General features: G+C 41.4%; 1 protein-coding gene across 1 annotated transcript in view; it reads left to right on the top strand.

Annotated features, from left to right (window-relative positions):
* The first annotated feature begins 771 nt into the window (after positions 1-771).
* Nedd1 (NEDD1 gamma-tubulin ring complex targeting factor) overlaps positions 772-18460 on the top strand; it is a 41496-nt gene continuing 23807 nt past the window's right edge. The window contains exons 1-5 of the mRNA XM_038314625.1: positions 772-865; positions 3294-3437; positions 6834-6928; positions 10512-10628; positions 13093-13233. Of these exons, the coding sequence (XP_038170553.1) occupies positions 3302-3437; positions 6834-6928; positions 10512-10628; positions 13093-13233 (489 nt within the window). The 5' untranslated portion in view covers positions 772-865; positions 3294-3301. The remainder of the gene's footprint in view (positions 866-3293; positions 3438-6833; positions 6929-10511; positions 10629-13092; positions 13234-18460) is intronic.

Below are 18460 nucleotides of genomic sequence, written 5' to 3'. Positions count from 1 at the left end.
CACTTTGCCCCTCCCTAGGGACTAAGTCAAAACATCAGTAACTGAGTCAACACCTAAGGGTTATCTTGCCCCCGTTCAGGGAGATGGAAAGTTCCCAACAACTCAGTACGTGCATGCATAGCTGTTATGTCCTTGGTTCCCAGGGGAGGAGGGGAGTTGTCAGAAGTGGCTTCAGAATTGTCTTAAAGTTCTACAATTGGCCCCTTTCCACTCTGAGACAATTTCCTTCAAAAGAATAACACTGAGATAGTGTTCGCGGAACCGACCTAGCCCACCTTGGGGTTTGTTCTCAACTTCCAGGGTTAGGGTTCGGTTTGGGTTAGATGTTTCTCAATTACTAGTTTCCCATGGTTTCCTCTGCTAAACCAACATCCATATGGATTCCCTTTTTTAGGGACTTTGTCACATCTTCCTTGCGATAACTGGGATACCTTTTTGAGGTAACTGACAGTTGCGCATGTTGGCTTTGACATCACTGTCTTTTCCACTGCTGTCCCTTGCTCTTGACATTTACATGTAGAGTTGTTACTACCAGCTCCCTGGAAAGGTGAACTCCATCAGGTCAAGGGACCTGCATGGTCACAGATCTCTTGTTCCTCTAGGGCTAAACCCACTAGCACACACCAGGCAGCTTAAAAACACGGTGCCTGGCAAACAAGCCCCCGAAGCCCGGGAGCTCCAGGATAGGATAATTTCTCTTGCACCGCCCCAGTGCTGAGATCCCAGCCGGCACGCGCAGAGCGGACGCGCCGGGCTCCGCCTCCCCGTGACGTCACGCAGGGTGGGACTTCCGGCCGCCCAAGTTTAACAGTCCAGGCGGGAGCCGGAAGCGCGGCCGCGGAGCGGGTGGTCCCACGCCTGAGAGGTGAGTTTCCGCCGGACAGGGGAAACTGTGAGCACCCCGGTTCAGGGCCGCGGCGGGGGGCCCCCGGGGTCAGTCGCCTACGGTTCGGCGCTAGGCGGCGGCGGGCGGGCGAGCGGGCGCGCGCTCCCAGCGGAGAGTGGCCCGGCCCGGGACGGGACGGGGTCACGGGCCCGAAGAGTTGCGGGCCGAGCTGCCCCGGGCGGCCTGCTTTCCTTCGGGTCCCTGGGCCTCGGGTGCGACCCCGGAGAGCTCTCTCTCCTGCAGCCAAGGGTGCAGTTAGCTGGTCGCTGTCGCTCGTCTTTCACGGGACCCTGCCCGAGCGACCGATTGTCAGATCCCAGAAGTCAAGCGAAGGAAACGTGAGACGACCTGGGCGGGTCGCTTAAGGCGGCTTTTGGGGATTTTGATCCACCCTGTCCCGTAGCTGCTGCCCCTTATGTGGGGTTATGGTAGCGACTCCTTGGAGTTGTGTTGACTGCACTGAAGAGTTCTGCTTTTACGGTGGGGGCATAGGGTACAGGCTTCTGTCAGCGAATAGAAACATTGTCTACAATTCAACAGGTGACTGCAAGTTTTGAGCAGCTCCTGGCAGGTCTTACCCCTGAACTACCTACCCATACACTTCTGTATCTCGACAGCACACCCAGCAGTCCCGGGAGTTTCTGGCTAACAGTTTTCCTTAAACGTTAAACATTTTTGTTTTCTTAAAACATTTTCTCAAAACATTTTTTTTCTTTTCTCTCGGGAATGAACGGTTTCTACTTTAAGCGTTTTATCTTGTCCTCTGGAGCCCGTTAGAGATAAGTGTGGTTCTTTGTTGATGAAATGGGGGCCTGTTCGTGACCACTGTTGGCCTGTGACATTGGCCAACACGTCATCTCGTGTATTCAGTTCAATATGTTGAAGCAGCAATAGTATTCTTTTTAAAAAAAGTAACCACTTTTTATTTAAGTATCAATGAAATTTTGTTGACCTATAAAAAGAGATATATTCTGTGCGGCTACCATAGATTTTTTTTTAAATCACTGATTTGAAAAATAGTACCTATGCTTGTGCTGCCCTCGTTTTTTCCCCCTTGATTTTATTTACAAGAAAAAAAATTCAAAAAAAAATCGAAATTCATTGCTGTATATTAGTGTTTAGGGACGGGCAGTAGGACTAGTTGTATTGTTGATGGCTTGTTATTGGATAATAATACAATACTCTTTTATTTGTTGGTTTGTATTGTGTTTTGAGATAGGGTTTCCTCTGTGTAGCCCTGGCTGCCCTGGAACTTACTCTGAAGACCAGGCTGACCTCAAACTCACAGAGATCTGCCTGCCTCTGCCTCTGGAGTGCTGGGATCAAAGGTGTGTGCCACCACAGTCCGGCCCTATAATACAGTACTCTCGTACTACTGAGAATGGGAGTCTATATCTTGCTTTCTTCTCTCCTGTGTGTACACTGTTTCCCATACCACCTGCTGCTCTTCAGAGTGCCTGGAACAGCCCCTTGGATTTCTTTCTGGACGACTTGGCTTTGGCTTTTGGCATCACTTTGTTAGAATTATGGGTTGGAATATCACACTGAATAAAAAGTGAAGAGTTGGTATTAGAGCCGGGCGGTGGTGCACGCCTTTAATCCCAGCACGTGAGTTCAAGGCCAGCCTGGTCTACGAGAGCTAGTTCCAGGACAGGCTCCAAAGCTACAGAGAAACCCTGTCTCCAAAAACAAAAAAAGAGTTGGTATTAGGAAGACAGTGACAACTTCTTAACCATGCTACTAATTTTAGACTTTGGAAAACTTGAGATAATGGGATCGAGACTTCTAGGTACATATTTTAAAAGATGAGAACATAGGTACTTTTTTTGTGGAGCACTTATGGATCGAGAATGTTTCAAATCTTCTATATGAGGAGGCAGGCGTTGTTATGGGGACATATAAGACAGCAGAAGTTTCATGAGCAACTTTGAATTCGGTGGTAGAATACAGGGTGACTGGTAAATGGCTGTCTCTGCCGCAGTGGATAGGGAACCTTCCTCTTAGAGGCGGAGATGTTGGAGCTGAGAGCTGAATGATAAGGGGGTGGTTTAGGGGAACCTGGGGGCAGTTTTTCCAGATAGAGGGGGCAGCAGGTGAGGAGACACCAAGGTGAGGGTGACCTTGGCTTATGCATAGACACATGAAAGCCAGTGTTGAGGTCTCAGTGGTCCCAGACAGGAAAGAAAGAAGATCTGCACTGGTATGCCAGTCCTGTAAGGTGGGCAGAGGAGGTGGAACTTGTTGCGGTTGCTGGGGAGACTCTTGGAAGGATGAGCTAAGAGTATGTGATCTGTCTGGTGTTCAGATCTCTAGTGTGTGTGCTGTTTGGAATAAAACATTTATTTTCATTTTGGCTCTTAAAGATTGCTTTCCCATAATTGTGTATGTTGTTCTAAACTTTTTATAGGCTCAGTCATGCAGGAAAACCTCAGATTTGCTTCATCAGGCGATGATATTAGAATATGGGATGCTTCGTCTATGACATTGGTGGATAAATTCAACCCCCACACATCACCACATGGAATCAGTTCAATCTGTTGGAGCAGCAATAGTATCCTTTAAAAAAAAGTAATAACTTTTCACTAGTCTTCAGTAAGCAGTAAAACTGTGTTGGGCCATAAAAAGAAAAGTATTTTTGTGTCACTACTATAGATTAAAAAATACAGATAAAAGTATTACATATGCATGTGCTCTTATTTCCTCTGTATATTAGTCTTCAGATACAGGCAGTAGAATTCTATTGTGTGCAGTTTATTATAGAATACACAGAATAAGGAGGGTCGTAGAACGTCGGGGAGATCTGGGAATGATGTTCTGTATCTCCATTTGGGTATTTGTGAATCTGATCCGGAATTCAGTCAGCACTTGGGGGCAGAAGCAAGATGGAGAGGAGATTTAAAAAAATAAAATAAAAACAAAAAAACTGTGTCCACCATTTGTATCTTTCTGATGATATGCTTGGATTTATCTTTTCTGTCCATGATGAAAACAGCATCATTTCTCAACAGACAAAATGAGTTGAGTTTTTTCTGTGCTTTTCTGATTGGCATTCTCCCTGAATTTGCGAGCTTCTGAATGGGTGTGATGGGAACTTGTCAGCTAGGGTTTATCATCCTCACATTGTTAACATTTTGGTCTGACAGGTCCTTGTGGGGACTTTCCTGGCCGTCATAGGAAATGTTCCTGGCCTCTACTGCCCAGCCTCGAAATGCTTTGAACTCCCAGTCGTGGTGGTCCAGATGCCTCAAGTTGCTGACTCCCTTGCAGTTGAAGGCCTCTGCTGTAGATGAAGCGCTCTTAGTTTTCTTGATGTGAAAATATGAAAATACTCGCTGTCATTGGTAGGCTAGAAATTCATTTTCTGTGGAACACATACTGTTTTGAAACAACCGTTAAGCGTTAAGAATTGTCTAGTTTTTACCAGTATCAAAGTATTAATTTCTTCCTGATGAAAGGAAAATTGACAAAGCTTTAAAATATGACTGATTTATGAACAAATGTATTAGGAACTTTTAATCTCAAATGCCTGTTCTTGCACATACATAACAAATGACAAGTTTTCTTATTGAATTAAATTTCCCTCTTGATCATCCCTTGATTTTTGCATTGGAGCAGCAGTGAAACCAATTACTTTGATGCTCTATTAATCAAACTTGTGTGAAGGACTCTCCAGCCTGTCATGTGGAAGCTATTTTAAGGAGAGTGGCAAGTGTATGAAGTTGATTCTATTTTTAGTTTTTAATTGTGTTTATAGTTTCATTTTTTTTTTCTGGGACGGTTTAAGAAAAGAAATAGGTTGTGTTTTTTTCTGCTTAGCGTCATTTCAGGGAGTGTTTCCAGGAGCTTGCACTAATGGCTGGTGTGGCAGTGAGGGAGCTGCTCCTATTTCTGTGCAGAGAGCATTGTGTCAGTCACACTCCTAAAGAGGCTGTAGTTCTTCCATAACCATTGTTACTGAAGAACAGAGTTCTAGTCTTGGCGAGTTAGGGTTCCAGCATGTAAGATCCACGAACAGGTTTAGTATGAGGTGCCAGGGAAGTTCGTTCTTTTAGTTTCTTTAGGTGATGTTCCACCCTTCTCTCATACTCCTAAAACTGCAAGAAAAACTTAGAAACTCACTTCCCCTCTTCCTGCGGTTCTCTGTGTCCTTGGGATGAAATGTGAACAAAGAAGCCAGTGGCTTCTCACTGTGGCTCTGTGTTGGTGGGAACTGTTTTATTTCCCCTAGAAATGATGTGCGCAGCTTGCCCTATAATTGGTAGAGGAACCTCCGCTCAGCACTTAACCAGGGCCTGCTCAGTTTAGAGATGTGCAAATACTCGGCCTGTAAAGTTAAGCTTGTACCTGAGTTTGCAGGGAAGGGCATGGGTGGCTAGCTCTTTGGATTTCTGCACTTGCTGCTTGGTTTGAATCCACAAACCAGAGAAACGTGGACTCTTTTTTTTTTTTTTTTTTTTTTTTTTTTTTATATGAGCAGTTCATCTTGATGGCAGCTTACCTGTTATCTGGGGACCTCATTCTTAGTGGAGAAAGCGGTGACCCTCCATCCTTGACTTCACTGGAGACTCATTCTTAGAGTGGAAGGTTATCCCCCCCCCCCCCCACACACACACCTAGGCGAGCCTCATCCCAGTGGAGCTCAGAATAAATGAACTTTTTTTTTTAAAAAAAATAATACATTGGCTGGAGTGATGCTCAGTTGCTAGAGACTTGCCTAGCATGAATGAAGCCCTAGGTTTGGTTGTAAGCACCACATTAAATCAGACATGGTGGTACATGCCTGTAATCTTAGCTTTTGGGAGGTAAGGGCAGGAGGATCATAATCTCAGCATCATTCTAGGCTACAAAATGAGTTTTGAAGCCAGCTTAAGATATTTGAGACTGTCTCAACAACAACAACAAAAATGATCTATTCATAAAATATCTGAATACTATGCACACTGTCCAAAATAATGTAGTAAGGATTATCCAGAAGTTTCCACTGCTTCCATGCATAGATTTTGCTTCCTGAAAGTTTAAAGTTCCTATATTCTGGAGACAGCACGATGGCTCAGGGGGTGAAGATGCTTCTTGCTGAACCTGATGAGCTGAATTCACTGAACCTAGTTGGTGCAAGGAGAGAATGACTTCCCTGAGTGTCTGCTGACCTCCACACCGGGAACGTGATATGTTGGTGTGCATGCATAGCAGTACACACATCCATATACATGTAAAGTGTTCAGATATCTTAATGCACTATGACTTTCAAAATCAGACTCTTGATTACATCATGTAATCATTTTGGTTTAAAATACCCTGTTTTGTGTTTACTTATTACTCATGTATAATTTATATAGAGTAATGTCATTAAAATTTTAAGTGAAGATTAAAGTTTAAATTTGCATAGCATAAGCAGTTTTTTTAACCACAATCAGTTGTGTTTACTGTACTCTATAATACTCATTCTTAATATGTTCTTGCTTGAAGCATCTATGACAGTGACTTCAGTCCAGAGAAAACATCGGTCTTCATTCTTCTGTTGGAAGAAGTAGGAGAGTGGCGTGGATACCAGCTGTCTAACTGCAGCTGGGACTGAGCAATGGTTTGATAAATGAGTCCCATAAACTGACTTTGTATATGACAGAGCTGATTGTTATTTGCGTGAGCTGCTCTTACTGTGTTCTCACTTCTGAAAGGATAAAATTAGACCTTCTGGCCCACCCTGCGAAGGGAGTAGTGTTTCACAAGGGCTAAGTAGCTTTCAGATGATAGCATAGCCAGAAGGGATAGTTCTCCCTGCCCTCCTGAAAAAGAGAATTAGCAGTTAGTAACGGGAACCATTTTAAAAGTTGTGTCTCAGCTGTATTTGTGTTCCTGTCTGGGCGCTGGCTTACTTGACTGCTCTGTGACCGTAGTGGGGACTGTGGGTGCCCATGGACTGTTGGATGCTTCTTAACTCTTCATTTAGATAACTTCCTAGTGACAGCGTCTTCCAGTGGAGACAAAATAGTGGTGTCAAGTTGCAAATGCAAACCCGTCCCGCTTTTGGAGCTTGCTGAAGGGGTAAGTTGTTTGCTTTTTAAGCCATTTAAAATATGTTTTGCTTAAGTGACAATGATTTCTTTGTCGTGGCTCTTTGTGTTTTAATACATTTTTTTTCTCCTGAGTTCCAAATACTACAGTAACAGGTGGCGTGTATATGCTTACTTGAAAGGCTGTTAGGTGACATTATATTGAGTCCTAGGAGGCCTTAGTTCCAGTTTCCCCTCCTGCTGATGGGTGACTTAGGTTCCTAGGTTAACTTGGCCCTATGAACCCTCATGAGGCAATGCTCTGCTGACTGAGTGAAGGATCATCAACAAAAGACTAGCCCTGAAGATGCCTTTCCACTTTAGATGCCAACCACTTAGGACTCAGGGCTCTGCCGGGGTCTTCTTAAGCACCTGAACCAGATCAGCTCTTCAGTAAATCCTGGGCCCATAGCACACAGTGAATATGTTTCTTTATCCTTTTGTTTTTTAAGTTCACTCCGGATAATACTGGGTTCTTTTCCATTCACACCTTCACAAAAGCTACTCTTCAAAGTAACACCCAAACAAAAAGGTGTGGCTCCTTCTCTTCTTGCTGCTAATGCTGCTTCTGTTTGCTTCTCTCTGTGTGGGGTATTTATTTATTTTATTTATTTATTTATTTATTATTTTATTTATTTATTTAGTTAGTTAGTTAGTTTAAGCTTAAATCTCACTTCAGCCCAGGCGAGGAAGCTTAGGTAGTGAGAATGTCTGAGAGCAGAGTGGGAGTCTGAGAAGATGGAGTGCAGTAGAAGAGATGACCCTGGTCATTGGGTCACTGCAGCTCTGCAGGACAGGAGTTACAGCAGTCTTGGGGTCTTTGGGTCCTTTGAAAAGTGGCCAGCAAGCTGCTGTTGAATTTAATGTCGAAGCCAAATCAGTGCCTCCAGCCTTCATTGCAGTGTGCTGTTTCATGCACTGTGTTTTAAAATCAGTGTTTAGCACCTCTGCCCTCCTCCCCATCTGTTTATTTATTAGCTTGTTTACTTAAGTCTCTCTCTCTCTCTCTCTCTCTCTCTGTCTCTCTCTCTCTCTCTCTCTCTGTCTCTCTCTCTCTCTCTCTCTCTCTCATCTTGGCTGTCTGGATGGCCTTGAAGTCATACCTTTACTGCCTTAGTGTTTGGATTTTTTTTTTTTTTTGATTTTTCGAGACAGGGTTTCCCTGTAGTTTCTAGAGCCTGTCCTGGACCTAGCTCTTGTAGACCAGGCTGGTCTCGAACTCACAGAGATCCGCCTGCCTCTGCCTCCCGAGTGCTGGGATTAAAGGCGTGCGCCACCACCGCCCGGCTTAGTGTTTGGATTTTTACAACGCCTTATTCCTCACACTTTAAAAAAAAGAGTATACTTTGTACTTTTATACTTCAAATTCTGTTTTATGCTTTAATACTTTAACTGGTGATGTCTACAATTGTGAATCATTCTGAGGACTTAGTGAATTTGTGTAGTTTTGGCGCTCCCCACTTTAAAACATTACGTTATGAAGCAGGAAGACAGATGTGTTCATCAGAGTTCCAATTTTGAATGTACTGTAGTTTTAAACGCCTTTGCAAACAGTGATTCCCTTTGCTAGGAATTTCTTGCAGCGTATCTGGTCGTTATTGTGATGAGGTCCCAGCCCTGTTAACTCACATGCTATTTAAGCTCTCAGGCCTTTTCTCCTTGGGGAAAGAGATTTCCACCCTAATTATTTTAACATTATTTTTATAATGAAATTTGACTTCTTGATTTGTTTTTAATTTTGTATATTTCCTCTTTGAAGTGGACATCTTGGTATTAGTATTATAATGGCTTTGGGGACTATAGAATAACTTTGAAATTTAATTTTTAAAAATTGTGTCTGTTGATTTTTTTTGTCCTATGGGTATAGGATTTCTATAATACCATACAGTTTCTATTAATTATTTAAGTTCATTAGATTCATTAATAATCCACTAACATAAAAAGGTCTTCTATCAACAGGGTAAACCAGTTCTAAGTATAGGTTTTGTTTTGATACCTTAACAATAATTATACTGTGACAGCTGGCATCCCAATATATTAAATTTTGGTGGACACCATTCTTATCTATTTTTTGAAGTTTTTTTTAATGGTTATTAGAAAACTTAGATTTGCAGTACAAGTAGATTCTAAAGTAAATCTTCTTGATCCCTTCAGATCTGTTCCTTTCTAGGAGGGTGTTGGACAACTTTGTTAGTAGAGTTGAAGCACTGGTGTGCTGTGGGTCTCGCTCTTTTGTATGTGTGTTAGTTAGTACTGTTGGTCACCGTCCCATGGGGGGAGACGGGGAACGTCTGTAAGAGTCTTTGGAGCACAGACCGTTGTAGGGATGCCTGCCTCTCAGGGCAGAAACAGGTGATGTAGTACTCCTCTCTAAAATGTGAAGTGATTTGCCTCAGCCTGCGCAGCTTGCCGTTTGGTTAAGTCTAAGTCTTTCATTTGGACTTCATTTTTCCTTTTGTTTTTTTGTATTTGATGGCCCAGGCAAATATGGCTCTTAACGGCACATTGATGGGTTTGGGGTTTCTTCTAGGTGTGCTTGTAAGCCATTGAAAACCTTTATACCAAACTCTGTATTGCTTTTTAATTTTTTTTTTTCTTTTAAATTTTTGCCCACTGTATTTATGGGGCATGGGCTTTCAGAAAGCAAGAGTGGAAACAGGAAAACTAGGTAGGTGACTGCTGCCATGGTTGAGCTAAGTTCAAAGCTTGGGTTAGTACTAGTTAGATTTGGATGAAGGGAGGCATGTGGAATTTATGGTAGGGTTGGAGTTTGTATACCTTGTTGATAGCTTGGGACTGGGTGACAAGGAATTGAGGGCTAATCTGTGCCCTGACTGAGCTGAGGAAGGATGGGAGACCAGGTTATTTTGTTTATATGTTTATGCATATGTTTGTATGTGGTGGTAGATTTCCCAGAGCCTCACAGTTGCTCAGAAAATGCTCAGCTACAGAGCCACATCCCTAACCCTAAGGTCTGGATTTGCAGAGATGCTTAAGACTCCTTGGGGTGAGATTTGCTAGGAGACTTGACCTGTTTAAAAACCTCTGCTCATCTGTAAAATGGGAGGCTAAGCTAGAATTAATTTATTTGCTTGGCTTTTCAAGGCAGGGTTTCTCTGTATAACCCTCGCTGTTCTGGAACTCATTCTGTAGGCCAAGCTGGCCTCTGCCTCCTGAGTCCTAGGATTAAAGGCGTGCACTACCACAGCCCAGCTTAGAAATTATTTAAAGGTCTTATGTTTAGCATTTCTGAGCAGAGATTAATCTTAGGACGTTTTATAGAGATCCTAGGGAAGGTCTTAGCAAGGGAAGACACGGAGCGCATGCTTGATGGGAGAGCTTCCTCTAACTGCCCTCCATAGGAAACACCACCAATTTCTGGTTTTCTTGATGTCATAGGATGAATAAGCTCTTGGTTCTCTATGAAGGATGATGAGAGACGAAATTTTTAGTTGCGAGTATCAGCATCTCTGCTTGTGATTCAGCATGTTTGTTGTCGTGCTTACTGTGTTGGGTGAGACTGCATCATCTCAGGGACCTGTTAGGCTAATTTTGTTTGTTTGTTTATTTACTAGCAAAAGCAGACATGTGTCGATTTAAATTCCACATCAATGTATTTGGCAAGTGGAGGCCTAAATAACACTGTTAATATTTGGGATTTAAAATCAAAACGAGTTCATCGGTCTCTTAAGGTAAGCAAAATTTTTAAATATTTTAGAATGAATGGTCACACTCTGTTTGGAATGGTTACCAAACATTGCCCTTATAATTGAAGTGAGACTTACTGAGGCATGCAGGTGCTATCTAGCTTAAACTTTCCCTCCTAGAAATTACTGACACATGTTGCCTTTTCATTATTATTATTATTATTTCACATATTCAAGTATTTCTCCTATTTTGAATGAACTACTTCCTTGGCTTTTCTTTTTCTGAGGTGTAGTTTTGTTATCAGTGGTTTTTATTTGTTTATTTTTAAGGGTTTGGGGAAGTGTGTGGTTCTGGAGTTCAGTAACCAGAGTTGAACTTGGTAATGAAGTAATTCTTAAAATAATTCACTACGTAGAATCCATGTTCCCTTAAGTAGTTCTTTCTAGGTTCAGAAATAATCGTTTATCTCAGGAAGGTCTGTGGTTAAGACTTTCTTAACTCTACTTTTTCCTTTTCAATATTTAGAAGGGGAACTACAGAGTTATTTTTGAGTTTGTCAGATTTAATATGAAACATGTAAATAGTTGTATATCTGTACTCTCTTGCCCACACAGAGAACTTCCTTTACCTGTCGCCATGTGACAGGAACGGTTTACCTGCTCTCCTGTCATCCGTCTCCAGACTGTTTGTCGTAAATACCAGACATTGTCCTGCACATCTTAGCATCGTTGAGTTAATTCTGAAGTTAAGTAGAGCTAAACTTTGAAGACTCTTGACTGTGGAAAAAGACAGGTTGCGCTAATGAAGTAGGTAGCTTTTGTCGAGTTCCTTAATGTGCGAGCCATTGTGCTTGCAAATGCTGCTTCTGTTTATTTTAGTAACTGCAGAGCAGCAAACATTCTCATGTGCAGATGGAGAAACTGAGTCAGATGTTAATGAACTGGCTCTTCCTGAGCCTCAGAGTGGTCCCTGCAAGTGCAGACCCTGCTCTGCTCTTTGTATAGTATTTCCATTGTGTACTGTCGGAATTCACACTGCTTAGACAGACTCATTCTGAGGAGGGAGTCTGCGAGAGCTGAGAGCAGGGGAGACTTTGGTCAGTCTGTCAGTTCTCTGGCATTCGGTTGGTGCATAGCAGATGTTTCCTGATGATTCATGGCAATAGTTTCCACAACTGGAGTTAGGGAGACACCTGCTCCTTCACAAAGTGGCAGAACTTCTATTGGATGACACTCTTAGTTCCCTGTGACAACAATGGGCAGGGATGTTGCTTGTTTCTTTGCATACAACATAAAAAAATCCCACAGGCACCTGTTCTTTGATAGAAGAGAGGGAATGTTTGAAGGATCTTTGGATAAAGTTATAATGTGAGTGTGGTGTCCTAGCCACACTAGTCTTGATAACCCATTAGTTATTTTGTATCAAGTTGAGTATATTTATGTCAGTAAATAACAGAACACTATATTGCTAAAAAGAAAAACAAAAACCCCACCCTTCAGGTTAGTGTTACATATTCCTGCTAAAAATCTCTGATTTGATGTTTGGGAACACTCTTTGTGAACTCAGTTTCTTCAAAGTCTTGAACTTTTCGTTCCCTCAGAGTAGATGCTGTTCATATTTGGTAGGCAGTCTGCAGTGTTGGGAGCCCATGGGCTTTGGAGTTTAACTTGGAGTAGAATGCTGGTTGTCTCTTAGCACATATATAAGACGTATTGTGAGCCGCACCTGTAAGTGGGGCAAATGACATTGATTTTAGGGTTTTACAGCTTGACTAGATGGCCTGTTGGTCCCAGCTGAGCAGGACTCAGCCAGTGGGAGCAGCTGCTGTCTGATGGCTCAGATGTTTCTTTGCTTTTCTCCCACTTGGTCATGTCTGGTTTCCTTCCTTTCCCCATAACTCACCTCTGCTTTTGTTTGTTTGTTTGCCATTTGAAATAAGACCTTACTATATAGCTCAGGCTAGCCAGAGCTCTACGTAGTATAGGCTAGTCTTGAGCTCACGATCCTTCTTAGCACTGGGATTACAGGTGTGTACACTTGTGTGTCACTCCCCACTCTCATCCTTTAAGGTTGGACTTTGTTTCTCTCTCAGTTCATTTGACAGTGATACCTGTTTTTCTTCCTTTGATCCTTTGATGCCACTGTTTAGTTAGCATTTGTCCTATCATTTTGGTGCTAATTTCAGCACCTTTAGTTGAACAGTAATACTCGAGCAAACATTTAACTTCAAATTAATGTTATCTATCAGTGGAAGTCAGTTCTCTAAGGTGAACATTAAGTAAGTTAGCCTTCTAGAATGTTTATTGTTTTAGAGTCCGTGGACATGTAATACGGCCCTGAACACTGTCATCTGAGGAGACTCCACATGGATTGTGTGGTTTCCCAATCAGCTCAGTAGTGTTGTGTTGAAGGAAAACATTAGCACAGGTGTTGATTGACAGCTGTGCTCTTTTCTGTTCATCAGAATGTGGGGTTAATGGCTGCTGTTCCTGTATTTGTTTCCTTCAGGATCATAAAGCTGAAGTCACTTGTGTGGCATACAATTGGAATGATTGCTACATTGCTTCTGGGTCTCTCAGTGGTGAGATTGTTTTGCACAGTGTAACCACAAATACATCCAGTACACCGTTTGGCCATGGAAGTAATCAGGTACGGTATTTTTTTTTCCAAATTTAAGTTGATTAATTATATTTTTAATTACTTTACATAAAATAAGTTTTAATTTTTAATGACAGTGTTTGACAAAGATAAAGTAAGCTAATATATACTAGAATGCTTATATGAATTTACTTATATAGTTAAATATTTGATCTTTTGATACTATAACTTTATAACAAAATGTAACTTTTTGCTAATAATACAGTCTTAAGACTAAGATTTTAATCTTTCTGTGGCATTTCCGTTACAGAAGTGTTGTGCAGTTCAAACTATTGGCTATAAAGACAGGTGCACACATGAATACTGTCATGTATAGGGCATTATTTTATTTAGATAGAGTCAAGTAAATTTAGGGGAAAAAGTTTTTTTAAGCATGTAGCAGTTAAAAGAATCAAAACTTACTCATACATATCAGGTAAGTACAGAAATCTTTAGGGACACTTTTAAAAAGAAAAATTAGTCAATTAAATATTTTCCTTGGTCAAAAAATAGTTTAATTTTTTTCTTAAAGGCATGAGAAATGTCTTAATGAATCCACTCTTTGGCTGACATTCTTGAAAATTTTTAGAGATGATTCCAGTAAGTTAGATCTTTTAAGGTAGATATGTTGTGTTTAGTCAGAGGGATGAGAAGTGCCGTGTGAGCTCTTTATGCCGGGCTTTTTATTCTCACCGCTTTGGCCACAACTAGTACTAGGTAAAAGACAAGAGATCTTTGTTGCTGGAAGAAGGTTTTTTTTTTATTGTTATTTTAATAATATGTGCTACTTGAGGAAAATTTAAAGGATACTTAATTGGACAGGCAAGTAGCACCTTTTGAGGTCCGTGGTGTGAGGAATAAGGGAGCTATAGACACAAGCTGTGAGTTGGGGGAGTGTTTTAGAAGAGTTGAGAAAATCAGGAATACAGGAAGGACCGCAGAGAGAGAGAGAGAGAGAGTTGGATTTTGCTGTGACAGTGTGACAGAGCCGCTCCAGTTGCTGCGCTCTGGTTTCTTAGAGTTATGTCTCCATGTGTGTACGTTATAATGGGGACTACAGCTTACGTCTTTGTCTGCAGCCATGCCCGGCTTTGCACCTTACCTGGGTAAAGACACCCAATAAACATGTGACTGTCTGAACATATTTAGAAATTACTGAGCTTTAAGAGGCTGATCTAGAACTCTGGGAGAAAGGGTGTTTCATGTGGAGGAGATGACAGAAATAAGGAGGTGGGTACATAATGGATTTGGTGGAGGGAAGGAGTAAGAACAGGCTAGGAGGTAAGAGTGCAGTGTTGGCCGGGACTGTGTACCGTCCGTGTGCCGCGTGTGGCTTGTTCTTGACAGCGTTTAAACGTCCGGGTGTTTCTAACAAATCCAGTGCGAGAATTAGAATTGCTGAACAACAAATCCTTTCGAGATGACAGTGCTTTCCAGGTTTTATGGATTAATGCTTTTAGTTTTCACAGATAGGTTCTTTAGAATATTAATATTGCTGTAAAAACCAACTATGTTTTATCTCTTTTCTCTTTATTTGTGTTTTGGTCTTCTAAAGCCTAAGCCTTCAGGCTGTGGAGCTACTGTAAACAATCACACCTTGGTCAAACTTACATCTTTGTAAGGAGCTAGAGTAATGTGTTTCTTCTCTTGTGTTTTGTATTAGGGGCATAGCATATTCATAAACTTGTATGAATAAAAAGTATAAAAAAACTTGTATGAATTTTTCAAAAACCTGGCTTTTTACATACAAATTAGATATGGCCTGTGTATTCACATAGTCTGCTTCCTGTATTTTGCTAGAGTCTTATTGCCAACATAGAGGACTTGCTACCATTTGCTGTTTCCCACGCAGTGGTCACCGAGTGGCACTGCGTTCTCGTACAGCCTTTGCTATTGTATGTTTTCTCAGATTACAGTTGGAAAGGTGTGGTTCCGGGACTTCGGTCCACAGAGTGGACTGACTGCAGGGTCAGCTGCTACTGGAGCTTTGTTTCCTCTTGGCTCACTTTCTAGCTTGGTAGAAAGTTGTGAATGATTATTTAAGATGGAGTATCTGAATCTTCTGAGTACAGTTGTAGGATGTATTAATTTAAGAGCATGGCAGTGCTAAAGTCTCCTCCAGTATCTCTGACCTCTCCAGCCATGGGTTCTCAGCCAAGTTTTCAGTATTAGGCATGAGTTCCCTCCTGTTGACTGGGCCTTTAGCCCAATTAGATGACTTCTGTTTTATTCCCAAGATAGAAGTTGTGGTGTTCTGCCAGGCCCATGAATATATGGTTCACAGGCTTACCGCCGGGTGGGACTGTGGGTTACTCTTCTCCTGTGTTCTAGGACTCTGAGAATAAGTCCTCAGGGAGGAGCCTTCCAGCTCCTGTCGGTACCAGCTTGATTCCTCAAGTCCTGGAACAAAAATATGAGGTGTCTTCAGCAATAGGGCCTTACCTTCAAGTTGTAGAAGGCAGTCAAGGGCAATGGTGCTAGCCTGTATTGTTTTGGGGGTCGTTTGGACTTTCCTGGTCAATGATCAAAAGGAAGTTTCTCATGCTTAGTACTGAGGTTTTGTTTGGATAGTCTAGATCAGTGGTTGGCAACCTTCTGAATGCTGTGACCCTTTAATACAGTTCCTCATGTGGTGGTGACCTCCAACCATAAAATTATTTTCATTGCTACTTCATAACTGTAATTTTGCTATTGTAATGAATCATAATGGGAACCGTGTTTTCCGATGGTCTGGGGTGACCCCAGCGAAAGGGTTGTTCATTCCCAAAGGGGTTGCTACTCACAGGTTGAGAAATACTGGGCTATGGCTCTTGTGTTTTGTATTAGGGGCATATAACTTCATAAACTTGTATGAATAAAAAGTATGAAAAAACTTGTATGAATTTTTAAAAAGTCTGGCTTTTTTACCACCTAAAGTGGCGTAACTTCATTTGGTGTGTGTGTGTGTACACATATACATATTTATGTAAGTTTAGGTAAGCATAAAATTTGATTTTATTTAGCAATGATTTGCTATGACCTTTTCAAACATCTTTAGTGTTATTTAATCCCCGCCTCTTTCTTCCTCTGTATTATCCTTTCTCCATGGTTCAGACCTTCCACTCCATTGTCTCCCTTTCCCTCTTCAGAGCTCTGAGGTCCTCCCTCCCCCCCCCCCCATAGAATTCCTTCTCTCCCCTCCTCTCGGGTCATGACTAGTCACAGGTAAAACACTAGATGTCTTCAGGTGTGCAGTAATTGAATTTTGATTTTAGGTTTTTGATTGATTAGTTTTATCAGAAAACCCTATGAAGTTTGTCTTCTTGTTTAGGAAGCCAAGAATGCATACAGCTCATGTGTAGTGCCAGTGCCAGTCCAGAGCAGTCAGAACCAGTCCAGAGCAGTCAGAACCAGTCCAGAGCAGTCAGAACCTGAGATAAATGTTGCTGGGCGTGTTGCTTCCTCCTAGGGCAGCTTGTACCTCTGAAGGAGCCTTAGTGGGCTTTGACTTGGCAACACTAGGCTAAGATCAATGAATGAGTGTTAGTTGCTGTTGGGAGTGGGTTGGGTGGTTTGTTTGTTGGTTTGTTTGTTTGTTTGTTTTTGAGACAAGGTTTCTCTGTAGCTTTGGTGCCTTTCCTGGAACTAGCTCTTGTAGACCAGGCTGGCCCCGAACTCACATTAAAATCACTTTTGTGATTTACTTCCTCAACCTGGTTTGAACATCTTTAGTTGTGTGCTTCTCTCAACCCCCTGGCTACTTTACAAGTTGTAATTTGTCTCCAGAACCATATTTTTTGTATTTAAGACTATTTTTTTTAATGAGGCTCCACCTCCTGAGGCAGAACTACAGGTTGTCAGTGACTGCTGTTTTCTTCAGAAAGGAGATCCTTTGTAAGTTTCCCAATACTTAAGTGGGCAGCATTAAATATGTGTATATATAGGAAACACGAATTAGACTCAGTAGGGTGTGTGTTTATCAATAAAAAGGTAAAGAAAAAGTTAGACTGCATTTTTCCCTCTTGCCAAGTACAGAGGGTTATTTTTTGTATACTGTATTATCTCATATTCTTTCGTAAGCTATACCATTAAGAGAAAAATACATGGTCAGGAAAGTAGAGTTGTCTTCTTTATATATAAGATCAGTTCTAGATATCGTAGAACAGTCCGTGTGGGGTTCTACACACTCAAGTCTGATTTAACATATTGGAAGTAATGAAAGCGTTTTTTATGTTAGTTCTTTCCCTACTGTTTAATTGCAGTTTATCATTACCAGAAGCATAGAATTGCCACTTGAGCACTCATTAAAATTTCTATTATAAGATTTCTTAAAATTCATTTGAGATTTCAAATATATTAAATATTCATTTAAAAATTTAATTGTTCATAAGCTCTCAAGTGTGTCAGACGTTGACATTTTAAAATTCAAGTATACTGTTGTTCAGCTCAGTTTTGTGTTGGTTGTTTTTCTTGTGCCTAGGGTCTGGATTATTGAGAAAAAGTAGTAGACAAGACACAAGACGTATTCATGATTAAATTAAAAATGTTATTTTTGTTTCTATAAACAATCAAGTGTTTGAGGTTGTAATAATCATCAGATTGGCGTAGAGAGAGCGACAGGCCCTTGGCGTCTCTCAGAATCTGCATCAGACTGGAATCGTCAGCAGGGAGATTGCCTGGATGTACCCAGAGTCTCACCTCGGAATGTCTGAGATGAACTGAAGCTATTAGTTCTATGTGGAGCAGTGTTTTTCTCCATGGGAAAAAGAAATACGTTGTTCTGCAGAGCTGCTGGCTGCTGGCTTCTGAAGCTGTAATTGCATGTCAGCACTGGGCAAGTTCAGCAGCTTGGGCTCGATGAGGGTTTAACCCGTGTTGCCTTTCTCCAAGCAGTTAAAAGTATGGATCTGTATTATTGATGCCTTAGATTAAAAAGGGAGTTTGGGTAAAGCAGGCAAGATTTTAAAATACACCACAGATGTATTTAAAATACACATGTTTAAACCCACTGGTTTTCCTTAAGTGAATAGTTTGTTTCATGTGTAGATTTTATAAGTCTTAATAAGTCTGCTTGAGTACAGAGATCTGGTAACTGTAAGTGATTATTAATCATCTTTTAAAATGATAATTATTTTGTAAAGAATAAATTTAAGGCTGGAATATAGCTCAATCGTAGGAACCCTAAGAAGTCCTGGGTTCTATTTCTGGCTCTACAGAAAACTTTTAATTATAATTCACTTTATGTTTTACATGACTTCAT

Source organism: Arvicola amphibius, chromosome 17 (assembly GCF_903992535.2).
Source record: "Arvicola amphibius chromosome 17, mArvAmp1.2, whole genome shotgun sequence".
In the NCBI taxonomy this organism is placed as follows: Eukaryota; Metazoa; Chordata; class Mammalia; order Rodentia; family Cricetidae; genus Arvicola; species Arvicola amphibius.
This window is presented reverse-complemented; position numbering and strand designations above follow the sequence as displayed.